This window comes from Mus caroli, unplaced genomic scaffold, assembly GCF_978045245.1.
Source record: "Mus caroli unplaced genomic scaffold, Mus_caroli_1 scaffold_16, whole genome shotgun sequence".
NCBI classification, from domain to species: domain Eukaryota; kingdom Metazoa; phylum Chordata; class Mammalia; order Rodentia; family Muridae; genus Mus; species Mus caroli.
In genome coordinates, this window is record NW_028227271.1 from 95889721 (window position 1) to 95915705 (window position 25985).

The window sequence follows — 25985 nt, forward strand, 5'->3', positions numbered from 1 at the left end:
AAATGAGCTGCCACGAACTTCACTGGAACAAAGCATCCTTGATTTTTCCAAACAAATGTTTTTACTTTTGACATTCCATCAAGATATACTCAAATTCAGAGGGACTGTTCAATAGGGGAGTATTTCCTTTGGCATGAAAAATCACTCCAAACACGGACCAAAATAAAGGAGGCGAGAGACCAAATATATCCGTGAAAGGAAAATCTTCATTGGCAAGTGAATTGTGCTGTGCTACCCACTGTAAACTTGAGACAGAGCCTGGTGTGGCGGCCATGCCTGTAATCCCAGGACATGGAAGAGAGAGGCAAGAGGATCAGGAGTTCAAGGCCAGCATGGATGAAACCAAACCATCTTTAAAAATGAAGGAGGAGAAGGAGGAGGAGGAGGAGGAGAAGAAGGGGGGAGGGGAAACTCGGTAACTTTTCCAACGATGGTGATTTTGATCTCCACTAAAAGGGAGATTTGTATTCAACTGAAGGACCTTTCCTTAGTAAGAATCCAGACTCCAGAGATCTCCTTCATGTTATAACTAGAGTTGGTTTTTTGAGAAAAGGAATCAGCGCTACAGTTATCATCATCTATAGCCATTCCCTACATCCTGGTTTATCACAGTAACTCCGTGGCCTCCCTTTCATGCCTGCATTGATTGGGAAAAAGACTTTGGAGTCCTGTTATTTGAATCATCAATATTTGCCCACAGCATTGCAGTTAGAAAGGTCTCACATGACCATTTAAATGTTTCGTTTGGTGGAGGCATCAAATGGCATTAAGCTGATTGTTTGGTTTGTGCAGGTTCACTTTTTTGAGGACCAAGCACATAGAGATGCAGGGAAGAGTGTTTTGTTCTTCTGGACACTTATACACTGAGTTCCTTAAGTTTCGCTATCTCCCGGAGGGTGGGGCTTGGGAAGTAGCTCAGTGGTAGCACAGTACTTGCTTAGCATGCACAGAGCCCTGGGTTCCATCCCCAGCATAGCATAAAACTGGGCATGGTGGGATTATACACCTATAATCCCAGTGCTGTGTAACAGGGGCCTTTAGGATTAAAATGAGGCATAAAAGGCAGGGCTCCAGCCTTTCTGTAACTCATTACCAGCTAAAAAGAAAGGTATTTCTGTCTTTTTCAAGAGCTTCTTCATTCCAACAGATTTGTTCTAAAACAACCCCTAACATTGTTGAAAGGATGGCGTATAGACCACTTTGAGAAAATGCCCTGAAGAAAAGTCCAGATCAGTGCATCTCAAAGATGTGCCAGTCCCCAGACACTGACAGGATAGAACAGACCGCTCTTCCTTCTCTCAGTTAATGAGAGCAATGAGATTGCTGGCTCTGTTCTGACTGTTGATGTGATGTGGAACAAGCAGGACAAACTATGCAAACTTAGGTCTTAAGAACTCTGAAAGTTACTCTAATATCCCCATAACACATTTCTTCTTCTCAGCACTTGGATGAGATCTGCCTCTCCAAGAAGTTCCTTCCCAGATTGCTTTAATGTACTTAGAAGTTTCAGGATCATTGGTATTTATTAAATAGGGTCTTGCTGTATAGCTCTAGCCAGTCTGGAACCTACTATGTAGACCAGGCTGGCCTCAGACTCACAACTGTTAACCTCTGCCTCCTGAGTGCCTGGATTTAAGGTATGAACCACCATGCCCACATGCCAAGTCTCTCTCTCTCTCTCTCTCTCTCTCTCTCTCTCTCTCTCTCTCTCTCTCGTGCATGCATTTTTTTTAAAAGAACATAAACATGTAGAAGTCACCTATTTTAGATTTTGAAAGAAAAAAAAAAGAGAACTATAGAAAAGTTTGTTTAGAAGAAGGAAGAAGAGAAAGAAGAAGAAGAAGAAGAAGAAGAAGAAGAAGAAGAAGAAGAAGAAGAAGAAGAACAAGAACAAGAAGAACAAGAAGAACAAGAAGAACAAGAAGAACAAGAAGAAGAACAAGAAAATGAAGAAGAAAATGAAGAAGAAAACAAAGGTAATACAGAAACTCAGGGTTAACACAGGAAGTTGGTCCATCATTGAGTTACTCCTCCATTGGCCATACTGGCTGAGACTACCTCCTTTGTTGGCTTCTGACTTCGGCTACCTCCTGCACCCACCTTCAGGAAGCACTATGTAGATCGTCATCTACAATGACCTTTCTTTCTGGTCTGCCTTCTCCCAACCCCTCTCTCTAGGTTCTGGCTCTTTTCCTGCTGACTTTTTTCTGTTACATGAAGTCAGGATGATCTTTCCAAAGCTCAGCTCTGAGCTTCCTCCCTACGTTGCTTTTGGGATAAAGTCCAAACTTTCAAATGCCTTTGATATGGGTCCTGTCTTTGTCTTTCCACCTCAGTTCCCTTGTGTCCAGCCACTCCCTGCGCTACTGCCAATGTGTCTACCTGAACTCGTCTCAGCTTCTTCACCTGACATCCCTACTCACTCTCAGGTCTTACCTAGTAAGTCACTGGCTCCAGGAACCCCCTTCCACTTTGGCATTGTAGTTTGGTGGTCCCACTATTTTTCTTCCCTCTTCTAGCCAACTGTTACCTGTATGCAAAAACCACTGCATTCAATAACCCCATCCCTAAGGACTGGCAACTGTAGGGTTTTTTGAGATCATCATGACAAGTTATTGTGTAGCTTGAATGTCTCCACTTTCACTTTTGAAAGCTTTCTATACTGCATAGGACTTTACAGAGGTGCTTTTGGGAAGAGAAGGTCTTAATTTTCCCAGGTCTGGTACTACACTACCAGTGTAGGAGAGGGAGGGAGGGAGAGGGAGAGGGAGAGGGAGAGGGAGAGGGAGAGGGAGAGGGAGAGGGAGAGGGAGAGGGAGAGGGAGAGGGAGAGGGAGAGGGAGAGGGAGAGGGAGAGGGAGAGGGAGAGGGAGAGGGAGAGGGAGAGGGAGAGAGGTGGGTAGGGAGAGAGAGAGAGAGACCCTTAACTTAAGAGATTTTATATCCTACTGCCAATTTATGCAGTTGAATTTTCTTCCTTCCATCCTCTCTTCTTCCCTCCCTCTCTTCCAACAGGCAGAAAGCTTTGTAGTGCTTTCCTGGAAAGATTCGCTGACTAAATCTTTTAGTTAATATTGGTGGAATGTCCGCTTAAAGCTGTGGCATGCAATCCGCCCGAGGATACATGAGTGTGTCAGCCTGCCGGGAAAACAGTAAGCATGACACGGAAGTTTTCTGTTTGCCAGTTAGTTCGCCTCTCTGACAGGCCTTTTTGGACGCGAAGAAATATTTTGGCATCGCAGCCCCAACTAGAGCGGGCATGCACACGCATGGGTGAACACGCTCTCCCCGGCACCACCACCGCCATTTGGTCTCCCTCAGTACCTAGGACTACGAGTCCTCAAAGTTAGGGAGCTACAGTTACACTACAACATAGTAGCCAGCTCTCAGTAACTTCCAAGGGGAGAAAGGCCAGCGTTCCCTCTCTCAGAGCTGAGCACAATCGCTTAAAAATAGAACAACGCGTGATTCGTGCGCTCCTTTCTTCCCGCGCATCACTAACAGGTGTACAGTTACAGACACAAAGCACGAGACTCACATCTCCTGTAGGCCTCCAGAGAGTTCCCATAGTTCCCCACAGAGCAAGAACTGGGCCTGAATGGTCAGTGAAAAAAGGAAGTAACCTGATCTAGCTATGGGTCCGTAACATTGCTGTACCACGCATGGCTTCTTCCCAAGTCACCGTAGAATGGAAGCGCACAAAGCAAGGAGTTTTTTTTTTTTTTTTTTTTTTTTTTTTTAACCAGGAATAGCTCTTAGGAAAGTTACGCACACACCCTTTTCCAGACGCCAGAATAAAGTTAATACCTCCAAGAGTTGACCCGAAGAAATTAATATGGCTGCTCTAAGCTCTAGCCTCTGCTGGAGAGCAGGGGCGCAGCTTTGAAAAGCTGTGTGAGAACACAAGTTCAATCTCTTTGGCCTCTTAATTCATTTTCTAAGATGGCCTCCTCAAGTTTCCCCACAACGCTTGATCACAATGCATGCTGGCTCAGGAATGGATTCCCCCAACAAGCCCTTTTGTAAATATGTTTGCAGTGAGGGAACACTCCCCTGAGGCTGCTTTCTATTCGTTCATGCCCTTCCCCTAGAAGATGGCTCATACTAGATGTGAGCAGATGCTAGGTGTTGTGAGAGATGCTAGCGCGCCCCCCCCACCCCCCAACGCTGGGTTATTTTAGGTCTCATATTTAACATTTCACAGCCTTTAGGATTTTCCTGTGTTCCCTTGTTCGTGTGTTTACAAACAACAACAATAACATTGAGCTGCTATTTCTCTTCATATCAGTTTAACTTATTCATTGATTCCGATGAGTCCACTGCTAAACCCTTGGCTCCCAGTCTGCCTGTAAACAGAGGTGAACTGATCTGACCTGGCACATTTAAGGGATTTAACACTCCTTCTCTTGAGGTGAGCTTTCCCAGCTGACCCCAGGAGTGTTGCCACAAAACTAACTTATACCTTATTAGCTCCAAGTCCCCTTCTCTGGGTCCCCTCTCTTTTCCTGCCACAAGGAGAAGCCCTTCTCAACCTCACACCCTATGAAACAGATCTGGCAAGACCTCTGTACTCCTCAGAGTGGTCAAGCTTTGAAAGCACACACACTATGTTGCTTTCTGTCTATTGCCCCCACAGCTAGCAGCCAGTAAGTGGGGCCAATAGACAGAATACATACATACATCCCAAATGAGCCAAGGAGGCTTAGCTAAGAATATGGAAAATGATGATACCTTCTTCTTCTTCTTCTTCTTCTTCTTCTTCTTCTTCTTCTTCTTCTTCTTCTTCTTCTTCTTCTTCTTCTTCTTCTCTAACTGAATCTCAGAACTCTCAGAGTCTGCTCTGAGAGACTCTGAGGGCCCTTCAGGAGCGGCTGAGAAGCCCCCCCCCCCCCCCAGATTGTTCAGGTACATAGAAAATGTAGTGTGGTTTGTCTGTGCCAATGAGAAAGTCCTTATGCCTCAGAACAAGACTTAAGGCTCATCGGACTGCCTATGATCTGATTCCGCATTCATTAACACCCCATTGGTCTCTCTTCCACCTCCCAATTTAATTAAGATAGTTGGTGTTTATGCTTTTTTGAAAGATTACCCACAGCATCCCGGAGACAATTGACAAAGTACCATAACTCCCCATGAACGGTTGACATGGCTCTCGGCGGCGTGACCTAACAGCATTTCCTTTACTTCCCTGTCAAACCTTTCATAGCTCTGGGCTTTCACTGAACATTGCTGTAAATAGTTGGGACAGTGACAGCATGTACATTCATGCTTCCTTCCTTTCCATCCTGTACTGCGATGGTGCTCTGAGTCTTGCCCCGCAGCAACTGCCTAGCTGAGGCTATTCATTCACTCAATATCCAACTCCTCTGGCAAGATGCTGATGAGGGGAGGCAGGACACTGCTTAACCTTGGCCTCCAGCCCTTTCATCTTCCTCATCTGAGACAAGATGTTGACATCAGAAACGTTGAACTGGGGCCCAGTGAGAAGTCCAGAGAACTTGCAGGCCACGGTGCGTGGCTTATTTTTGGTAATCCTTGCTTGATTTTTTTTTTAAGAAGATAAACTTAGCAGCTACCAGACTAGTTCTACACTAGACTCAGCCATGACTGGTCGTGGAAGCCATTTTCAATTTAGAGCTCTTTTTGGGCAGCGGGGCATGCCATAAATAGTTGCGTCAGCTACCACGTGCGTGTTCATGCCTAGCTTAGGCTATTCGTTCACTCAATATCCAACTCCTCTGGCAAGATGCCGAGTAATCCGAGTAGCGGTGTGAGCATTGGAAAAACTCCCTGCTTGGGGAGGTGACTTGGTGGAGACCTAGACTTCAAGCCGCCTTTCTTTACCTGAGTCTGGGCTAGTGTCGGTGAGAAGGGACACTCTTAGATTCTGGGTTAGCACCATGAATACAAACTTCAAAACCCCTTTTGCCTTTCTTGGTGGGAAGTGTCAAGCACAAGACCTTTTCATACTGACATGGAGAGTCAGCCGAGAGAGCACTGTTTATTTTAGCCGTGGCCCAGGCCCTCCTGGCATCCCCACTGGCCACTGCTGGAGAGTTTCAGAGATAGCAACTTGTATGTTTCTCTAGGGTTTTCAGTCCTGCTCAATCCGGCGTGTGGATGCTGCTCCCTAGACATTAGAGTTTTTTTTAAAGAAAAAGAAAAGAAGGAAGAGAAAATGAAAGAGGAAGGGAAAGGGAATTTGTCAAGAAAGCACATGACTTTGAAAGATGGGGAGATTTATGTTATTGTTGTTAATGTAACTAGTACATTAACAACATTAATGTTAACTTTAGTACCCTTAAGAGCAGCCTTAAGCTGACTTGTGTTAGCAAAAGACCATGAAGCTTTCATTCAGTCCTGGCCGTACCAGTAACAAATAGTGTCATTTTGTATACCAGTGAGCCTTTTGGGGTCATTTGAACCATTTGCCAAACCAGGAGGGCCTCAGCTCTAACTTAGCCCCAGTTTAAGATGGCTAATTTGGGCTTCCTGATGATAGACTTGGGTTCCAAGGGTGTTTGTGGATTCCCTGTGGGTTTATGTTCTCTGTAACTCAGTTGCTCTTGCATTAAAACAAGGGTGAGATTAGGAATGTGACTGTACAGTACTGCTTGCTACAACTTGTTCTCAGCTCTGGAATCTATGGCCAGCCCCAAAAATAAAATATAAAATAAAATAGCTTCAAGCTCAGTGATTATGTGATGAGTTGCTCGAAGCTGAAGATACTGAGGTTGAACCATGTGGTCATTGTCATTCAGACCACTCCAGTCTCTGCAGATCACTCAAATGTCCCCCTTAATCTGGTAAAACGATTTTGGTCACTATAGGTTTGTCCTGATTGATGGGTGGCATTACAATTTAATCTGGCACAATTGCTAGCAGCTATTGAGTATAAATGATGTACCAGCTACTAAACTTGAATACTTGCTTAGCATATATGCTAAGATACTCTTATAGAAGTTATTTCCTAAAGTTATACTCTCCACCTAACTCTTTCCCCCCCACAAAGCATCTTGTAATAGCTTTTGTACCATGAGAATTGTTTCTATCTTTTAAAACACACTCCTTTACCACAGTGATTTTTGGTTGTGAGATTCCTGATAAAATTTTGTTTCGGCTATTCTGAAGCATGTAGAATCTTTCCTAATACCTTTATCAGTGAGGCAGGGTTGGATACAGAGAGTGATGTGATCAGATGCAGTGGCCCATCCCTTTAATCCCAGCAGCTCAGGAGGTGGACACAGAAAGACTGGGGCACGTGTAGAGTCAGCCTCGGCTACATAATGAGCTTAGGACAATCAGGGCTACATAATGAGACCCTGTCCCTAACAAATAAAGAAATAAGCAATATCAAAGAAGCAGTGATCTAGATTTTAACACAACTGGACATTTATATCTCGAGTGTTTAAAGTTTCATGTTAACCTGGAACCATCCCTTGTAAAAATGCCCTGTGTGTACTTTCCCCATCCTGTTCCTTATTTCATCAACAACTTGAAGACCTGGGAAGCACTTGCTGGTGTCTCGGATGCCACAGGCCCCCTCCCCCATAGGCTTTCACAGCACTGCCTGCACTCACAATGAAATCTGCTTCAATAGGCTGCAATGCTGGATGGAGACCAACAGGACCAAGTGCAGCAGGCGAGGGATGTTCGCTTCTACTTTTAGATTCAAAAGGCAGTTGCGCAATTACAGGATGGGAGCCACTGAGCTTGGCTGCAGCTCCTGGGACTAAAAGCTTTAATACGAACCAACAGTAGGAAGTGATGGCTAAAAAGGGATGAATATAGCTGTGTGCTTCCTCAGTAGAAATATTAATAGTTCACTCTGCCTCTGCGGTGGTCACACTGAGTCGGGAGTAACACGCAGGATTCCAAGCACATTCAGTGGGGACTTTGACAACGCAGAGTAGCTATTAAGAGGGTGTTGAATCCGGTCCAAGATACGTTTATGGGGGCTCCTGTTTCCGAGCCGGCAGCATGCTAACTAGTGCAGGCAATATTGCTGGGAAGAGTCGTTGCTGGTCTCTAACCTCAAGGACTTGGGAATAGAATGGGAGAGAGCCACACAGGTAGGCGCATGACCTTAAAACAAAGCAAACTAGTAAAGCAAGCAGCACAAAGAATGTGCTGTGGGAATATGGGGCTGGGGTGGCTGTAGGGTTTGTACAGGAAACGAGGAAGCCTTGGAAGCAAAGATGCAGAGACAGGAAAACTCAAAGGCATAGCCGGGGAATACTGAGCAGTCCAGGCTGTCTGAAAGTGCAGGGTAAGCCCAAGTGGGGAAATGACCTGTGAAAAGCTTAGGACAGAGCGTGAGGACACTGACTGTGGGTGGGAAAGGCATGGCAGTCAATGAGCCTTGGGAAGTAGTGACGCGCAGCAACCCTTAGAGAAGGGTATTTAGTCAAGAGGACAGATGGCCACATTCGCCTGATGGGCGTGGGTCAGACTTCCTCTAGCTGCTTCCAGAAGCTAAAGTGTGTCTCAGAGGGTATCAGGTGTTCTTAAGCAATGCTCTGATGTTGTTTTGTTTTTAATCAAAACTGCCCAGGCGAAGTAGTGTTTCAGAGCCGGGGAGTTGATAGCTGCCACAGACAAGGCAAGCCTTTCACCTGGGATGCTTCATGAGGAAGTAATGCAGAATAAGCGAAAAGATCCTTACAACAGTGACCACCACCCTAGAAAGAGAAAGATGCTACTGATACAGCTTTGCCACTTCAACCCATTTCATTATTGTAGTGGGCCAGCCACAGCCCTCACTCATTCATTTAAAGTCCATGTTTGCCTCTTGTTTCTTTTACCTTGCTTGTAAGCCCCATATTCTTTCTTAACCACAGTACCCCCACCCCCCACCCCCCCAGTGCACTTCTGGTAGCTACCTCAACATCCACCCTTACTCTTACATTCTGAGCTAAGTTAATTTTTTTCTACTGACCAGCCCGGTACATTATCACTGTCAAGTCAACCAAATGTCACTTCTCTGTTTTTCTTTCTAGATATCTGGTCTTTTGGTCTATTTAGTTCATAAATGGGGCTTATTGAGGCATGTTTGAAGCAGCCTGTGTTACCCAGTGAGTTCAGGACAGCTAGGGTTACATAGTGATCTTGGATCCTTCCCATTATCCCTGGTAATGAATATAGTTTAATGTTAGGAACTGTCCAATTTTCTTCCGGGAAGTTGTTTTTTAGAAATCCTAATCAGCCCTTGCGAAGCCTTTGAAACAGGAAAGCGGTGGGCAGATGGGATGCTGCAAGCAGCAGCCACAGAAGAAGCTCCCTTCTGGAGAAAGCATGAAGTTGTGAAAGTGTTGGCCTCTGCTGGAAGAACTTATCAGGAGATGCCAATCCATTGTTATCCTTGTGCCTAGGTCAAACCCAAGGCGTTTCCTGTTACAAGGGGGAAAACGGTCACACTACACCAAAGACAGTGATGGGAAAGGCTGACAGGCTCCAAGTTTTACACAGTGACTGATATTGCTTTATTGTTTGGCTAAGGTAACTGGGGGAACATAATCTCTGAGCCCCTGGGTGTATAGATTAGATATGAACAATCAATGAGCTTTTAAATGCTGAGAAAGCTAATCAGAACCAAAAGGGAGTTGTGTTGGCCACAGCCAAGAACCAAGCACCAAGATAAGGCACCCACTGACCTTCCCTCCTCTACATTCTTTGTTCCTCTGCTTTTTAGTTTCACAGTCTGTCTTTTCTCTTTTCTCTCTTTCCATCAGTAGGTCAACTCTCTTTTCTCCACACACTCTTTTTTTTTTTTCTTCCATCCCCAAAGCCTGAATTTGGCACATTCCATCTGATCAGAAGGTGAAGTTGAATTTAGCTTTTAAATGTATTCTTTTAAAGAGTAAATGAGATTCATATTTAATTTAGGAGATGCTAAGGTTCACACCCAGAACAAGAGGGTGCAAACACATCAAAGTGGACTTGGCCTCCAGGTTCTCCCAGCATCCTTCAGTCCCTACTTGCTACAGCAAGGGCTGCGGGTTTTCCATAGTAATCCATCAGCAGCCATGACTGCAACATCTGGAGTTCATCGTAACTGTGGGTCAGGTATGCAGAGAGCAGTTCTCCAGGACCCATGTTTAGGAGGGGAGGCACCCTTTGAGGTAGGTTTGAGGGTGCTTTGCCTGAAGTCACCAAGGCTGTGGCTCTGGTACTGATGCTGGGCATGCTCACAGTAGTCCCCCCCAGGCATCGGCTGCTCACAATGCCCCTGCTCCCTAGAGGGATGACTCCTGAAGACCTGGCTTTTCTAGCCACCAAATTTGATCCTAGAGTCCCCCTCTTCAGCTGCTTCTTCCCCCCACCTTATCTAAACATCTGTCTCTCACCACTTACTCAGTAAGTGTCCTCTCACCCAGGTTTTGGAGTCCAATGAATGAGAAAGGGAAGTAAAGAGAAAAGGGAAAGACATATATCCTCTCCTAGGTATGGTGGAGGAAGAAGTTTATTGTAGATATGTGGGAGAGCATAGCCAGAAGTAGACACATCTGGGAGAGTCCAGAGTGGACATGCCCCTGAACCATGTGGGGAGATTGGAAAGGGAAAGGAGAGAGGAGAATCAAATACAGCAACCAGGAGGCCAAAGGTACAAAAAAGGACAGGCAACCAAACGGTCTGGATTACATAGGGAAGAGCCTTTAGGTGAAAGGCAGACAGTGCGGTATGCTAGCCACACCCTGGATCAGGTAGGGACTGAGGGATGCTGGGAGAACCTAGAGACCAGCTCTGCCTCGTCTGGATTTTAAACTTAACTGGAAATAGATGAGCCAGGTTTATTCTGATTGTTTTTCTTAATGCATCTTTTAAAAATTCCTAATTTCACGCTTGGGCTTTGAACTTGAACGTCAGGCCCGTTTCGAATTTGGTTCTGGTTCCAGAATCAAATCTTGGCATGCCTTTGGACCCTAGAAGGTGTACACTGGATTGGGCCTGCACTTTTTCCTGCCACAGCTGTTCTTCTAGGGAGCTGGGTCAAGTTAAATTGGTTTTCAGCATCTATGCTGCTTTCAACTTCTATGGGGCTTTTATTCAAGTTTCTTTTCTTCTGTAAGGGACAAGCCTTGCGTGGGAAGAAAAGGCGACCCTCCCCTTGGAGTCTGACATGTTCTGCACTGCACGGCAGACATCCTTTGGTTAACTTTGGACAAGTGAAGCCCAGTTGGAGAATCTGATCATGGCCATTCAGCATTCTGGCAGTTAGGAGACACAGTGTCTTGGTCATCTTTATAAGAAAGGCGTGCAGGAAGGTCTATTCCATAGCAGGAAGCACAATCCAGCTGTAAAGAGGGCTATTTGGGAATTGCACGCCACTCATCCAGTGGTTGCTAGTTGTGATTTAGGAGAGGGGGGAAGACAGAGAAGGCCCTCAGTTGGAGCCCTTGGCCCTCAAAGAACTTCCTCTCATTAACCCAAAGCTATTGACCGGCTCTGCGGGCTCTTTCTATTAGTGAATTCGCCTACTTTCCCACTATTAGGGGCTCCTGCTGGTGCCACTGCATGCCTACCTTGCAGGGGAAGGCACGTCTTCCCACAAGACAGAGGATTATTTTCAAAGGCAGCTCTCCAGGTATGATCAAGAGTCTCTTCTCTGGTCACCCTACTGTCCCCTCTACCCAACACACACTTGTCTTTTTTTTTTTTTTTTTTTTTTTTTTTTCCTGCTATTTTCCATGGCCCTGGCTTTTCTAAATCTTGGCAGGGAGACAGTGATCCCTTTGTGCTGGCCTGTTACAGTGAGGTAACCAAAGAAAGGGTCTTGGTCCGAGGCCGTCAGCTGTTACTAATCACTATTCCCCTGCCTGTCGCGGGTCCACTCGCCTCTCCCTTTGCTCTGCTTAGCACACATAAAGAAGATGAATTACTCTCTGGTTCCTCTTCAAAAAAGCATATTGTGTGGTGCATTCCAATACTGTGAGGGAAGGATGGCTACTGTGAAGGGTAAATGGGTATCTAAATCACCTCACAGGGGGTCTCGCTCGCACCCGCAGCTGGGAGCCTCTGAGAGGGGAATCTCAGAGTTGCCCCCTGCCACCATTTCCGGTGACCTTGCTAAGAGTGACAGGAAGTCCCTGGGGTAGGCTCCAGAGTAAACAGCGTCCCCAGAATTACCAGGCTGGATTAGGACCAGAGCAGAAAGAGGGGAAGCGTGGGCTCTCAGGAATCTCACTGCCTGAATAGCTAAGAGAGGGCACTTCCAACCTAAGGTTAAACCAACAGGCACTTTGGTTCTAATATAAGAGGTAGCAATGGCGGACCTCCATTTCCCACCCCTGCTTCTTTCTATGTAAGTTAAGAAATGAAACCAAACAATTCCACCATAGCTATCTATAGCTGGAGAAAAAGCAAAAGGATTGTCTGCTTAGTCCTCGCAGTCTGAGGAGAAAAGGGATTTATTTGGCATTTTCCTGCCACTAATAATATTGTCCGCTCCACTGCTTTTTCCATTGACCAATCTTTCTTTTTTTTTTTTTTTTTTTTTTTTTGGTTTTTCGAGACAGGGTTTCTCTGTACAGCCCTGGCTGTCCTGGAACTCACTTTGTAGACCAGGCTGGCCTCGAACTCAGAAATCCGCCTGCCTCTGCCTCCCGAGTGCTGGGATTAAAGGCGTGCACCACCACGCCCGGCATTGACCAATCTTTCAAAAAGACTTTCTCCTTTACTCTTCTGCACTTCATTTTTCTAGGGAACGCTAGAGCTCAAAGATGTGTTAACAAGTTTTAAGGAGCAAATTAAAAAAAAAAATCTAAAATTTTCCCCCCGACAAATTTTATGTCGTCACAATCAGCAAATTATTATTTGCCTATTGCCTTCAAGTGTATAACCTTGCAGAGCTAAAAGACATTCCAGAATAACAAAGTGACAGGTTCTTCGATATGATCAGCCATCATTAGGAAGGAGATTTTGGCTAGCATGAAAACACTTGTAATTGGGCTGGCAGAGAAAGCTACAAAGTCTTTGTGGAGATGATTTAACTTTCTCGAATGGCTCAGAGCCCGCAATCTCAGGAGGCTGAGAGAGAAGGGTTGTCATGACTGCAAGCCAGCTTGGGCTTCATGGTATGTTCTGGGCCAGCTATAGCTACATAGTGGAATCCTGTCCCAGAGAGAGAGGGGGGAGGGGGAGGGGGGGAGGGGGAGGGAGAGAGAGGGGAGAGAGAGAGAGAGAGAGAGAGAGAGAGAGAGAGAGAGAGAGAGAGAGAATACATTTTGGGGGAAATGACTTACTAAGAAAGCAAGCTTGGAGCAAGCATAGCGATGGGGATCCAAATTTGAATCCCCAGAATGCACTGTAACAGTTGGCAGTGGGATCCATTCTCTGTTGGCCATTTATTTACTCCTGGGCATGAGGCCTGTCCTGGAGTGGGATCTTATCTAGTTGGGACAGGTCTAGTGCATGCTGTCCTAGTCTCTGTGAATCTATATGTGCATTACTAGTCCTGTGCTGACTGGAGGATCCTGTCTCACTGGGTCATCCAGCACCTCTGGGTCCTTCTGCTGTCTCTTTCCCATCAATCCCTGAACCCTGGGGTGGCGGGGGGGGGGGGGGAGGGCTGAGGGCTGCAACAAAGACTCTTTTTTTTTTTTGGTTTTTTTTTTTTTTTTGGTTTTTCAAGACAGGGTTTCTCTGTATAGCTCTGGATGTCCTGGCAACAAAGACTCTTAACTCTGTGCATTGTCTAGTGTATGAGTCTCTGTGTTGATTCACATCTACTGCAAGAAGAAGCTTCTATAATGAGGGTTGATCAAGGCACTGAGTTACGGTGCAGCAGTGTGTTGTTAGGACTCATTGCTACTCTTATCTAGTAGGGTAATAGTAGTAGGTTTTCACCTATGACCTATCTGTCCCCTCTCAGGTTCTCGCTTACTTTAGTGTTCTCAGGTATGGGTTCTATCTCATGGTGATCTGGGAGAAGTTAGAGAGAGGAAAAAATATGACCAAAATATATAATATGGAAATTAAATTTTTAATAAAAAAAACCTTACTATTATATATACTTATAACCTAAGCACTGTGGGGGTGAGGATCAAAGAGGATCACTGGGCTTGCTGGCACCAGCGTACCCCCAAAACCTCACAAGCTCCAGGTTCTTTGAGAGACCCTGTCTCAGGAGGCAGAGAGCAAAAATGAGGACATCTGAATCCCTCCTAGACTCCACACACCTTCACTCCCCCCCCCACACATGCATACATACACAGATGCAAAAATGCACGCATACATGCATACATCAAGCACAGAAGAAATGACCTTCTTTCCAGAAAATTGCACGGAGTGAAGCTTTTCTGAAGACCTTTCCCTTATCATAATGTCTATAAGATTTCTGTTCAGATGAATTGACCAGGCACTGGAAACCAACACCCTATTCCCTTGGCCTCTTCTCATGAAAGCAAGCTAGTATGTAGGTCCCTGGAAGAGACCAGAGTCACAGGCAGTGAAGGGAAGACCACAGTATATGGTTCCTTTTTAAAGCCCCTGCTGTCAGCTGAGTGGGGTTATAATCAGTGCTTGTAAATCTGATGACAAATTCATCCCACAGTGTGGCTGGCACATCCATATTTATGGCTGGGAAGCTGAAGACAACTCCAGCAAATGTTGCTCATCTTTACTACATGTTACATAGTCTAGTATTTTCTGTGCTGGTTTCTTCTGTTGATTAAAAGAAATAAAGTCATGAGCCACTAGATCAACTTTGCAACCTGAGAAGTGAGCGCCTCTTCTTTAGAACCCTCCTTTCTTTTTTTGTGGTTTGATTGTTTGTTTATTGATTTAGTCACTCTTCTGTCAAAGTCTTGAAAGATAGAACAATAGCAATCACCCATGTGTTCTACTGGTCTTATGTGTCAACTAGACACAAGCTGGGGGTATCACAGAGAAAGGAGCCTCCCTTCAGGAAACGCCTCCAGAAGACCCAGCTGTAAGGCATTTTCTCAATTAGTGATCAAGGTGGGAGGGCCCAATGTGGGTGGTGCCATCTCTGGGTAGGTAGTCCTTGGTTCTGTAAGAAAGCAAGCTGAGGGACTTGAGAGATGGCTCAGTGATTAAGAGCACTGACTGCTCTCCCAGAGGTCCTGAGTTCAAAATTCCACCAACCACATGGTGGCTCACAACCATCTGTAATGAGATCTGATGTTCTCTTCTGGTGTGTCTGAAGACTTCTTGGTCATGATGTTTTGTGTAGGAATAGAAACCCTGACTAAAACAAATTAGTACTAGCATAGTGGGGTATTCCTGTGACAACCTGACCATGTTTGGTGGAGGACTGTGGAAGGACTTTGAAAGAGCCATTGGGATGTTAAGGGCTCTGTGGGATGTTCTGTAGCAGCTTGGAAGATAATGTTGAGAACAGTGCAGAAGATGGAGGCCTGGCTTGTGAAATTTCAGAGGGAAGATTAAGACCTGTTGCTTTTTTGATTGTGAAGATTCTGTAGTTTTGGTAAACTGGGGCTGAAGAATCAGCTGTGATTAACAAGATATCAGAACTACTAAAACGAAACCTTTGCATTACTGGGGCTATTGATGCTGGTTAGCCGGAGCTAAGAAATTAGTGGTGAGAGGGCCCAGCCATTGTGTGACCTTTCTTACTTTGGTAATGAACAGTAATGTGGAAGTGAAAGCTGAATAAACCCTTCCCCCCACCTCCCCAACCTGCTTCTTGGTCATGATGTTTTGTGCAGGAATAGAAACCCTGTCTAAGACACTGGTGTGCCCACCTGAAAGAATGGAATGTATCAGCAAGCAGAGAAACTAAGACAGGAATGTACAGATGCTGCCTAGCTGCAGCCCTGGCCTGCCTTGGACTTTCCACTTTGAGATGCCCAGCCTGACCTTAAACTTGCATTCCTGAGTTCTTGAGCAGCTAGAGTGTACACTACCAATTCCAGCTTGACACACACATTCTTTGCCATTAATTCAAAACCTGCCTTTTAAAGATTTCCTGGAAGGCAAATAGAATCATAGAACTAGACATTTTCTTTACAGTCTAATCTATAAAGAAACAGAAGAAAATAGTGTAATACAAAAGATGTTTGCATAGCTGTAGTCAGGGATTTAAAATGGCTTGCTGGGTGTCCACTCCCTAAGTCTTTTCTCTATGAGTTTTGGCCTTCTGGTGCCAACCCCTTTGTCGGTGACTGTTTGCCCAATACTCAGCAGTGAGCAGCTGTTCAACATACCAGAACTAATTTCTCTATCCATGATAGAAATATGAAATAAACTGTGTATTTAGAGTTTAAGTTTCCTAACTTTAAAAATCACATAACCTTATATTCCCATGAATACGGTATGTGTTCATCCTTGAGTTCTTTGCTGTAAGTTTGCCCATCTTGAAATCCTAGGAGGGCTGGAAACAGGCGGCTTTCATTAGATGAGTATTTGAGATGCATTGTGGAGCAGGAGCATGGCTGAAAAAACTCAAAACCAAAGCAGAGTGATCGTCTTGAGTCAGCATCTGCCGTCACCCTTTTCCGTCCCCCCTGGGCTGGGTCCAGGGCCCTTGGTAGAACAATGCAATATCATGAGGATACGTGGAAAGACAATTCAAAACAGAAGGTTGCTTTGGATTTCTTGTTCCAAAACCAGAAACAGGAACTATGAGGGGAAGCAGACCAAAACACGCTCATCTGAAAGGCATACATTTTTTAGCAGATGGGAGAGTGGAATCCATGAAAATGACAGAACCTTGGGAGCTTGGAGTTATTTATGTCCCCCTTTAAAACTTGGCTGAAGACATATTTCATTTATCCAAGTCTAGAGAGCATCGTATCAAAAAAATTTTTAATTTACAATTCATAGTTCCACGTAGTATGCAGGAAATACTCCCTCTCTTCCCCCTCTGAAATATCTCATGAATTTTGGTGTGCACTTGCCATGGTAAACTGATTACCAAAAGACTTTCTTCATAAGTAAAACAGTTTTTCTATATTTGCTTGGAGAAGTTTGCTTCATATCTGCAAGTGACTGACCAACTCAGCCACACAGGTGTTTGTAGCAATTTTTAAGTCTTTGATATTCTAGAACCCACCCTGTTGTAGCTCTGTTCAGTACTTAACTCTTAAATATATGGAAGGTTTTCAGAAATAGTTTTTAGGTGATTGGCTATTGATGAATAGATTTTCAGAACTGAAATCAATCACCTTTCACCCTCCATGACAGCACGCCTGCCTGTTCTGGGCCGCATCTCCAGGAGTGCGGGGAGGGAGGTTCACACTGCCGGGTCGGATCGCCTCTCTGGCTCTTTCTCCCAGTGACTAGGAGTACCAGGCTGGCCCTTGGGTAGATCTAAGGAATGTAGAGGAGCAGAGGCTCTCTATAATGACATCCCTGTAATAGTGTCCTCCTCAAGCTAAGGACCGTATCTCATCTCAACACATGAAGGCTAGGGAGCGTCAACATGGGTAACAAGCAAGCGTGATGTGGACAACTCCCAGAAGAACGTGAAGCAGGAAGACCGTCTTTCAGAAGCGGTGTTTCTATCCTGCCGCTGAGGTTTACTAGCTGTAAAACAGAGCAAGCGACTTTGCTTCTCTAGAGTCTCGATTCTTTACCTACAAAACCATATCAATGATATCGGCATTATGCCATTTCATGGTGTCAAATGAATGTATACCATTAGGGCTTCATGAATGAGCCTGTGGATGAAAATAAAGCTTAATTCAAAGTATGCAAAATGTATGGGCCGACTGCTGTGCCTGGAAGAGCTACAGGGGTACTTTAGGAAGAACACAGTAGAGGATTTCTTTGGATTCCAGGATTCTGGGGGTGGGGCTTTTTCCTAATAAAGACATTTGTGATGTCAACGAACAAAAGGAAACCAATGAGCTCTCTATCTTAACAACTCTCTCTGGAATGTGTTTTTCAGACATGTTAAGCAAATACACGGCTATCATGACACACCCCCACACCCAAGTGACTTCCCATCTCCCCACCACCTCCATGCCCTTTTCTCCCTATATTTTAAACCAAATGACAAGGATCTATGCAAACTTTCCCTCCCTAACCATTTGGGACATTCCTGCCAAAGTCCCCCTTTCTACCAAGTGATTTAGTGCCTTAGCCTTGCGGCAGACTCTCTTTACATGTGTTTAGTCTCCCGTGCAGAACTTGGCCTCTCATATTTCATCACGCTGGGGAGAGAAGATGGTTACCAGAGTTCAGGTGTGGGACAGGAAGAACAATCCCTGCTCACTCGGTTTTGTCTTCTGGAATTTTCCTATTGTGTCTGGGACTCCACCAGTCTCAAGGCTAGTGTGCAAGGAACAACTTGTACACCTCACCCTGCTGTTTTCCTGGCAACAATGCATGGCCCTGTTCTTAATGGGGTCTTTAGTTTTACAAGCTGGAGTATGGCAGGAGTAGAAGTGAGCAAGTGGTCCTTCCCTGGGGAATTGGTTAGTGGAAAGCATCTTCTTTGATTGAAACAAGAGCAGTTTATTTTCTTTCAGATGAAAGGGCCAATATGCAGAAGTAGCAGAGTCCCCGCTTTTGGTTAGCAGGCCTCATTTTTATGCCCGTTGCTAAGAAAATGCCTTCAGATGGTTGTCTTCATCATTTCAGAAAGTATGGAAAGATACTTTTTATGTTGGTTTTCATTCACAGCGTTAAAAAATATATATAACCGTACAAATCATTTCCTGACGTTTCTGTCCCTTCACTGAGGGTATCATGATGACATCCCCACCCCTCTGGCCAGGGTGGGGGAAGGGTAAGCAATCCTCCTCTTCTGTCTGCAACTTTGGACCCCCGTTGCTATCTTGACCACCAGTGTTCTCTCTAAATAGTTATAGGTTGACAGTCATGGGCACAAGCATCAGAGAAGACATCTGAGAAGGACTGCAGGATAGGAGGCAAAGGAAAAGAAAGCCTCCTCCGGGAGGAAGGAAATCCTGCTGCCTGGTACCTCCCAGCCCAGATAGCAACTACTGCACTTGTAGCCCTCCCCAAGCAGACAGGGAAAGAGCCAGAAGGCTGGCCCAGCACAGTGCTGTCAAGCCAGGCCATCCTGATAGCGCGCGACCCTCCTCGAGGAGCTGTCATTGCAATTACAGCCAAATAAAGATATTTTGGTGCATGGATCAGATGAGAGTGAAAATGGAGAGGGACACTCCCGCTGAGAACAGAGTAGTCCACCTGTAACTGGTTGAAGCCCTGAGCAGTGCCATCTCAGTAAATGGATGCTTAGCCCCTGGTTTCAAGGCTAAGAGCTGGTCAGCCTCCTCATCTGTGAGAGCTGATCCTGGGTGTCACAGAGCAACACGCTTACCACACTTAGTGACATATGGTCTAATTTGAGTCCCCAGTCTGTTCTACTTGCTAGTCACTAAAACCTTAGACTTTAGGTGCTACTAAGTAAGTGCTTATGAAGATTATAAATGATATAACTAGAATATTATTGGAATTACAAGGTGAAAGTCATAACTTTAATCCCTCTTTCAATACCTATGCATCAACATTTTTAGGCAAATCTAACCAGTTACTTAACAATCATAAATACTTTTTCCAATACTTACCCTAAATATGTCTGTATAAATGTGGGCACTGATACCTGTCATTGAAATACATCATTGGGCCTAGAGAGATGGCTCCGCAGTTGAGCACATTGGCAGCTCTTTCAAAGGACCCGGGTTCAAGTCCCAGAAGCTCACACTGTCTGCAACTCTGGCTCCAGGGAAGTGAACACCCTCACACGGACATGCATGCAGCTACACACATAAAACAAAAATAAAAAAATCATTTAAAAAGGAATACACTATTGTTTTTTAGTACGTTTATAAAAACAGAACTTAGTCATGGGGTCAGCACTTAGAGTGCTTTCTGATCTTCCAGAGGACCCAAATTCAATTCCCATCACGCACACTGGGTACCTTACAACGTCCTGGGAATCTGATTCCCTCTTCTGGACTCTGTGAACTTTTATATTCACACACACACACACACATGTAAAAATAAATCTTAAAAAACAGTAAATAAAGCAGTCTGATTAGATTATATAATAATTAGGTTTCAGTGTTGTAATAGAATTGGAGAGAATAAAGTGGAAAAACAAAGCAGGAAGTGCCGTGTTATTATGGCTGAGTTAGTCTACTGAGGGTTTCTTTCTCACTGTTTTACAGACCAACAAACTCTGAGGTATATCCCATTATCCTACACCACTAGGAGCCCTTAAAAACCAAATGTCCTTTTTCACATTGATTAACACTTAGAATTTACCTTAAGTAGACACTGAATATGTCTTGAAAATAATGAGAACCATTTTTAACCTGTCGTGAGATAGCCTGCAGGACAGGAAAGAGGAAGACAGGGTACAAAAATGAGAACTTCTCAAACAAACAAACAAACCCAACATTTCAACTTTATTAAATGAGATCAAATAAAACAGCAAAGAAGCAATAGAAGAACTTTAGCTTTTAGGACCCAAATGTTTGCCTGAAGTACAATGAAAACAAACACTGTAGAACAGATACCCGACTACACGAAACACATATAAAATAATAATTCTTCACAAGGTGAACTTAGCCTATGCTGATGGAAATCAGTTTAAGAAATTATATCCACACACACACTGCTTACACATGTAGTAGGCTTCCCAACTAATAATGGAGAGAAGAAAATAATTGCACCTCAAGCTGTGGGGAGGCTGGTGTTACTTAGCCACATGAAATCGACTCCTGGAGTAGACATGGGTGATCACGTAGGCGCTGGCATTCTCACAGTAGGTATTTCGGGAGGGATGAGGAAATCGAGGGTAGGGGGAAGTGCTGACTCCTCGTCTTCCACTGGAGAATCCCTTGGACTGACTTCCTGAAAACCTTCTGTTTGCCTTCCCCAGGAATGGCGGCCCTAGATAGTAAGGCATCCGGGAAGATGGGGATGCGAGCTGTAGTCTATTACATGACTACTACCATCATTGCTGTGGTGATTGGCATAATCATTGTCATCATCATCCACCCTGGAAAGGGCACAAAGGAAAACATGTACAGAGAAGGTAAAATCGTGCAGGTGACTGCAGCAGATGCCTTCCTGGATTTGATCAGGTATGTCCTTGAAAACCACCCCTGGGGTGTGTACTCTGACCTCCCGATCCCTCTTAAATTTTGGGAAGCCAAACAAACTCTCAGAGAGGGATTTGACAGCGCCAGCCTTGTCGGGCTTGAAGTAGAAGTCACATCTCTCCTTTCCTCAAGCAGAGGTTGGTGTTGAGTGTGTCTTCTGATCCCACATAGATGATGTGAGGTGAAGATGAAGTGGCTGATCTGGGGAGCCCTGCTGTAGGCTTCAAAACCCTCGCCACTAAGTGGAGACTCTGCACTTCACCCTGGAATAATTGGATAATTCTTAATGTTCTTTTCCCAAGTCTTAACTCTGTAGAGCTAGTTTTCAGCAAAGTGTGACCTGTTCCTTAGACTCCAAACCTAAAATGAATAGTCTGTATCGTTGTCCATGGCAAACAACAGCACACGCAGCTCAGCAGGGACTTCGGTGTTCATCTGACCACTCCTGACTAATGCTCCTTCTTTTATACTATTTGCAAAGGAAGTATGTGGCAGACTAGGAGTGAAACATTGAAGGATGCTCTTTAGTAGTGTTTTATAAACAACTAGACACTGATTACAGTCGAGTCTTATCTATTACTTGCAATGGAGTTGATGACCATCAATGGGAGGCCAAGTTTGAGCCTGGCATTTTCCTTCTTTCTCTCCATACCTGCCCTTGCATCAGTCGGCACCTAGCAAGAAGCACACTACATCTTCAAAAGGAACTTTGAAAGTCAACATGCCATGCAAACTATAATCTCAGCACTGGCTGACCAAGGCAGGAGACTCACAGGTTCGAGACCGGCCTCAGTCAGGCTGCCTAGTAAGACCTTGTGTTTAAACAGTCTGGGAGGCTCCAAGGTATAATGAGACAAGTAGGGATCTGTCTTGTCATCAATCCTGTCTGTGAAGGGACACAGGAAGGAGCTGGTAGTGCAGCCCAGAAAGAACTGCAGCTATGGGCCTCAGGGTAGGTGCTCTAACTGTAGTGACAAGGAGAGCTTGTCAATCAAACTGAACCAGGGTACTAATGGAATATGTATATGGACTTTTTATTTCTCACTGCTCTGTAAGCTGTCAGCTTCCCCAGAAAACTACGAATTGCATGGGCCATACCTAGGAACCACCACATATCCAGCTTCAAGTCACAATTTCCGTTTATCTATTTGCAGCTTGATTCAATGCAGTTCTTACCTTAGACACAGTGAAGCGGTGATATTTCAGGAAGTTTTGCAAATGACTGCTGTTTTCTTTGCAGGAACATGTTCCCTCCCAATCTGGTAGAAGCCTGCTTTAAACAGGTAAATACTGTGCAGTTACCAAGTCACCTTTTAAATTCTTCTAGGGGAGATTAGAAAGGTAGCTCAGTTGTAAAGAAAGAGCTCTTCCAGAGGACCCCAGCTAGGTTTTCAGAACCTATGCCCAGTGGCTCACAAGCCCCAGGAACTTCAGCTCCAGTAGATCTAACAACACCTCTGACTTCTTCAGGTACCTGCATATTATTCACACACACACACACACACACACACACACACACACACACACACATACACACTCACTCATTCACTTAAAAACAATGAGATGTAGCAAGCCAGTAGGACCCTCTTCTCTTGCCTTCTCATTGCTCTGCAGTAAAAAATACTTCTGGCTAACCACATGGAAAGCATCAGGGGTTACCTGGGAAACTTTAGTGACAATGGTCCCTTACTTGTATTAAAGGTGGCCTTCTTGCCAGGCACATTCATCTTGCACACAACAGCACATTGGGTCTATTGGGTTATTTTAAAGAGGGTTAATTGGGAGGCTTCCCCTCTTTCTTCCCCTCTTTGTGCACCCATGCAGAAAAAATGCACCAAAGAAAGCCAATGCAAATATAAATAAATACATTAATGACTTGCTTTAAAGTTAGACTATTCTATTTCTGGATTTGATTTAAAAATCATTGACCTACTTATTAAAAGTCTATGAAGGGCCTCAGGGATGCTAAAGAGGCCCCGTATCACAAAGGGATGCAATCGCCATGTATGGAATGCCTGCTGTGTGCCAAGCACCAGTGTTAGATTGAGTCCTCACATGAACATGATGAGTACCACTGTCTTCATTTCACTCATTTATGAGACTGGGGTATTAGGTAACGAGCACAAGTTCTCACACGTAGGAAATGGCAGAGCCCAGATCAGATCTGTATGATCCAACCTCTTCCTACCACTCCATGCTGATTCCCGGCAACCAAGAGACTCCACCTGGAGGCTATGGTAGGGTCCAACCCTTCTGCCGCACATCTAAGCCGTTCTTGGCTCTCTATATGTTGGACACAATTATCCTTTAGCATTGGGAAATATAGTTCATTGATTAGTAAAGCTTTGCTGCCCAAGCTATGAAAGGGAAAACGTATAGCAGATTAAATTCTACTTCCCACAGCACTCCTTTATGTGATATCAAATCACCTAACCTTTTGGCTTGAGACATACAAAATAAAACCAAAGTCTGACCTCATCGAGCACTGTGTTTTAACTTACATATGTTAGGCAACACCTACACACACACACACACACACACACACACTTAGATTATTTGTAAAAGCTAATGCACAAGCAGATTGAAAGATTCAAACACACTCTTTAAAAAAAAAAGACAAAAAAGGGAGGGAGGGAGGGAGGGAGGGAGGGAGGGAGGGAGGGAGGGAGGGAGGGAGGGAGGGAGGAAACAAAGAAAAAGATAAAAAGCCATCGGAGCTGGGCAGTGGTGGCTCATGCCTTTAATCTCAGCACTCGGGAGGCAGAGGCAGGCGGGTTTCTGAGTTCGAGGCCAGCCTGGTCTACAGAGTGAGTTCCAGGACAGCCAAAGGCTACACAGAGAAACCCTGTCTCAAAAAAACAAAAACAAAAACAAAACAACAACAACAAAAAAGCCAATGGAGGGAAAGAGGATGACAATTCCAAGGCTAACCTGGGCTACAGAGTGAGTTCAAGCCTACCCTGGGTCATTTAATGAGGTATCATTTTACAGTATAAAGCAAAGGGCAGGCAAAATGGCTTACCTGGTAAAGGCGCTTGCCACTAAGCTTGGTAGCTTGAAGTCAATCCCTGCACCCCACGTGTTGGAAGGGGAGAACAAACTCTCTCAAATTGCTCTTTGATCTCCACGTAGGCCCCATGGCATGTGTCCCTATCCCTACTAGAGAGATAAATGCAATAAAATTTTAGTTAAATATATTTAGTCTAAAAAATTAAAATAATTCATTATAAATAAAATAACGTTTGAAATATATATGTATATATATGTGTATGTGTATATATATATATATATATATATATGTATGTATATATGTGTGTGTGTGTGTGTGTGTGTGTGTATGAAGAGATGTGGGTACAGTCTGGGTATAGAATGCTTAGAGAGCACATGAAAGACCCTAAGTTTAGTTCCAATTTTGACAAAAGTCAAAATTGCACAAGCAGGTGAAAAATCTAACTTTCTTTATTCAAGAACTACAATGACAATGGATAATAAATCCCTTTCAACCCAACCCAGCAGCCCAGCATCATGGGTCTGACTGCTCACTCGCTGGCAAGGGTGATATGGAAACTGCCGATCTCCAGTTCTGTTAGATGAGAAAAGCACTGAACTTCACAGACCTGCCGTTAGCTTGTATGCATTGGCAGCCCTGGGGGGAAGGGGGGTCAGACGTGGTGCCCTAAGACCTATTTGGTTTAGATTAGACTGCAAATAAGGTTGCAGTTTCTGAGCGGGCTCTAAACTGTGTGCAAAGGTAAAGAGTAGGTGGATTAAGACAAAACAACCAGGCTTGAAAAATGTACCCCCAGAGAATCCACAGAACCCACAAATACCCAAGAGCAAAGAGACTGAGAGTTGAGTGTACTAGAACTTTATGTGTTTTTAAAATTACCAACAATCCACAGTATTGACAGCTGACCGTGTCCTTGTTTGGAGACAGTGGTTTTCCAGTAGACCAGAAAGTCTCCTGTTCATTCTTGATACAAAAATAGCCAAGCGCTCCATGTGTGGCTGTGCCTTCCTAGATTCTAAACCCAGTCAGCGTCCATACACCATTACTCAATGATTGAAGCTTTCCTACCAATGCTGTCAAAGCCAGGGTGGCAATTTCACTTTTCTGGAGTTCAAAGTGGGATAGACTTAATTTTATCCACTGTAAGTTCTCAGCACTGGCTGACTCAAACATCTATGCAGGAGCTATGGGGTGGGGTTGGGGAATGGGTTAGCTTAGGAGAGAAGTGACTTGGAGCAAGCAAATTTTCCTCACCAAGGAGCTATTAAGGATTGGTATTTATAGCATCTGGACTGACTTGAAGGCTGGTCACTTGAAGATCTTCACTCCTATCCTCTGAAGTTTCCAACCAGGTCTAATCCTGAAGGCCATTGCCATTGAACACCATTAGTCCACATTAATGTTAAATACCTTACATTTTATATAATGGTGTCCCCTGTGGTGCACCAATGTGGTCCTTGCCACAACCCTGTGAGGTAAAGGCAGTGTCTATCCTGTTATGTAGCTGTGGGATATAAAAAGAAAGATGGTAGGTTTGTGCATGATGGCCATAGAAGGCAAGAGGACTCAAGGTTGTTTGCGTTTTGGGCCCTTTGAGAAATCTCATTATAGTCATTCTACTACAATTACCAAAAATAAATAAATAAATAAATAAATAAATAAATAAAATAAAAAAAGCAGAGATGTATGTGTATGTTGTTGAGTCTAACATCTTTAGCCAGATCTCATCTTTTTATTGTAATTTGTTATATACTCGAGTGTGTGTGTGTGTGTATGTGTGTCTGTGTTGAGAAACAAAGACTTGGCACAAATTAGATAGACCATACATAGGTAGGTAGATATATACATACTGCTGTAACATTATCCTTTGAATACAAAATAACATTATCATGATAGAAAATTTGGATAGCAAG

At 44.4% G+C, this 25985-nt stretch overlaps 1 protein-coding gene across 1 annotated transcript in view; it reads left to right on the forward strand.

Moving 5' to 3' along the window:
- Positions 1-25985, forward strand: part of Slc1a3 (solute carrier family 1 member 3) — a 77912-nt gene that overhangs the window by 40183 nt on the left and 11744 nt on the right. Inside the window, exons 4-5 of the mRNA XM_021183000.2 lie at positions 20840-21044; positions 22303-22345. Of these exons, the coding sequence (XP_021038659.1) occupies positions 20840-21044; positions 22303-22345 (248 nt within the window). The remainder of the gene's footprint in view (positions 1-20839; positions 21045-22302; positions 22346-25985) is intronic.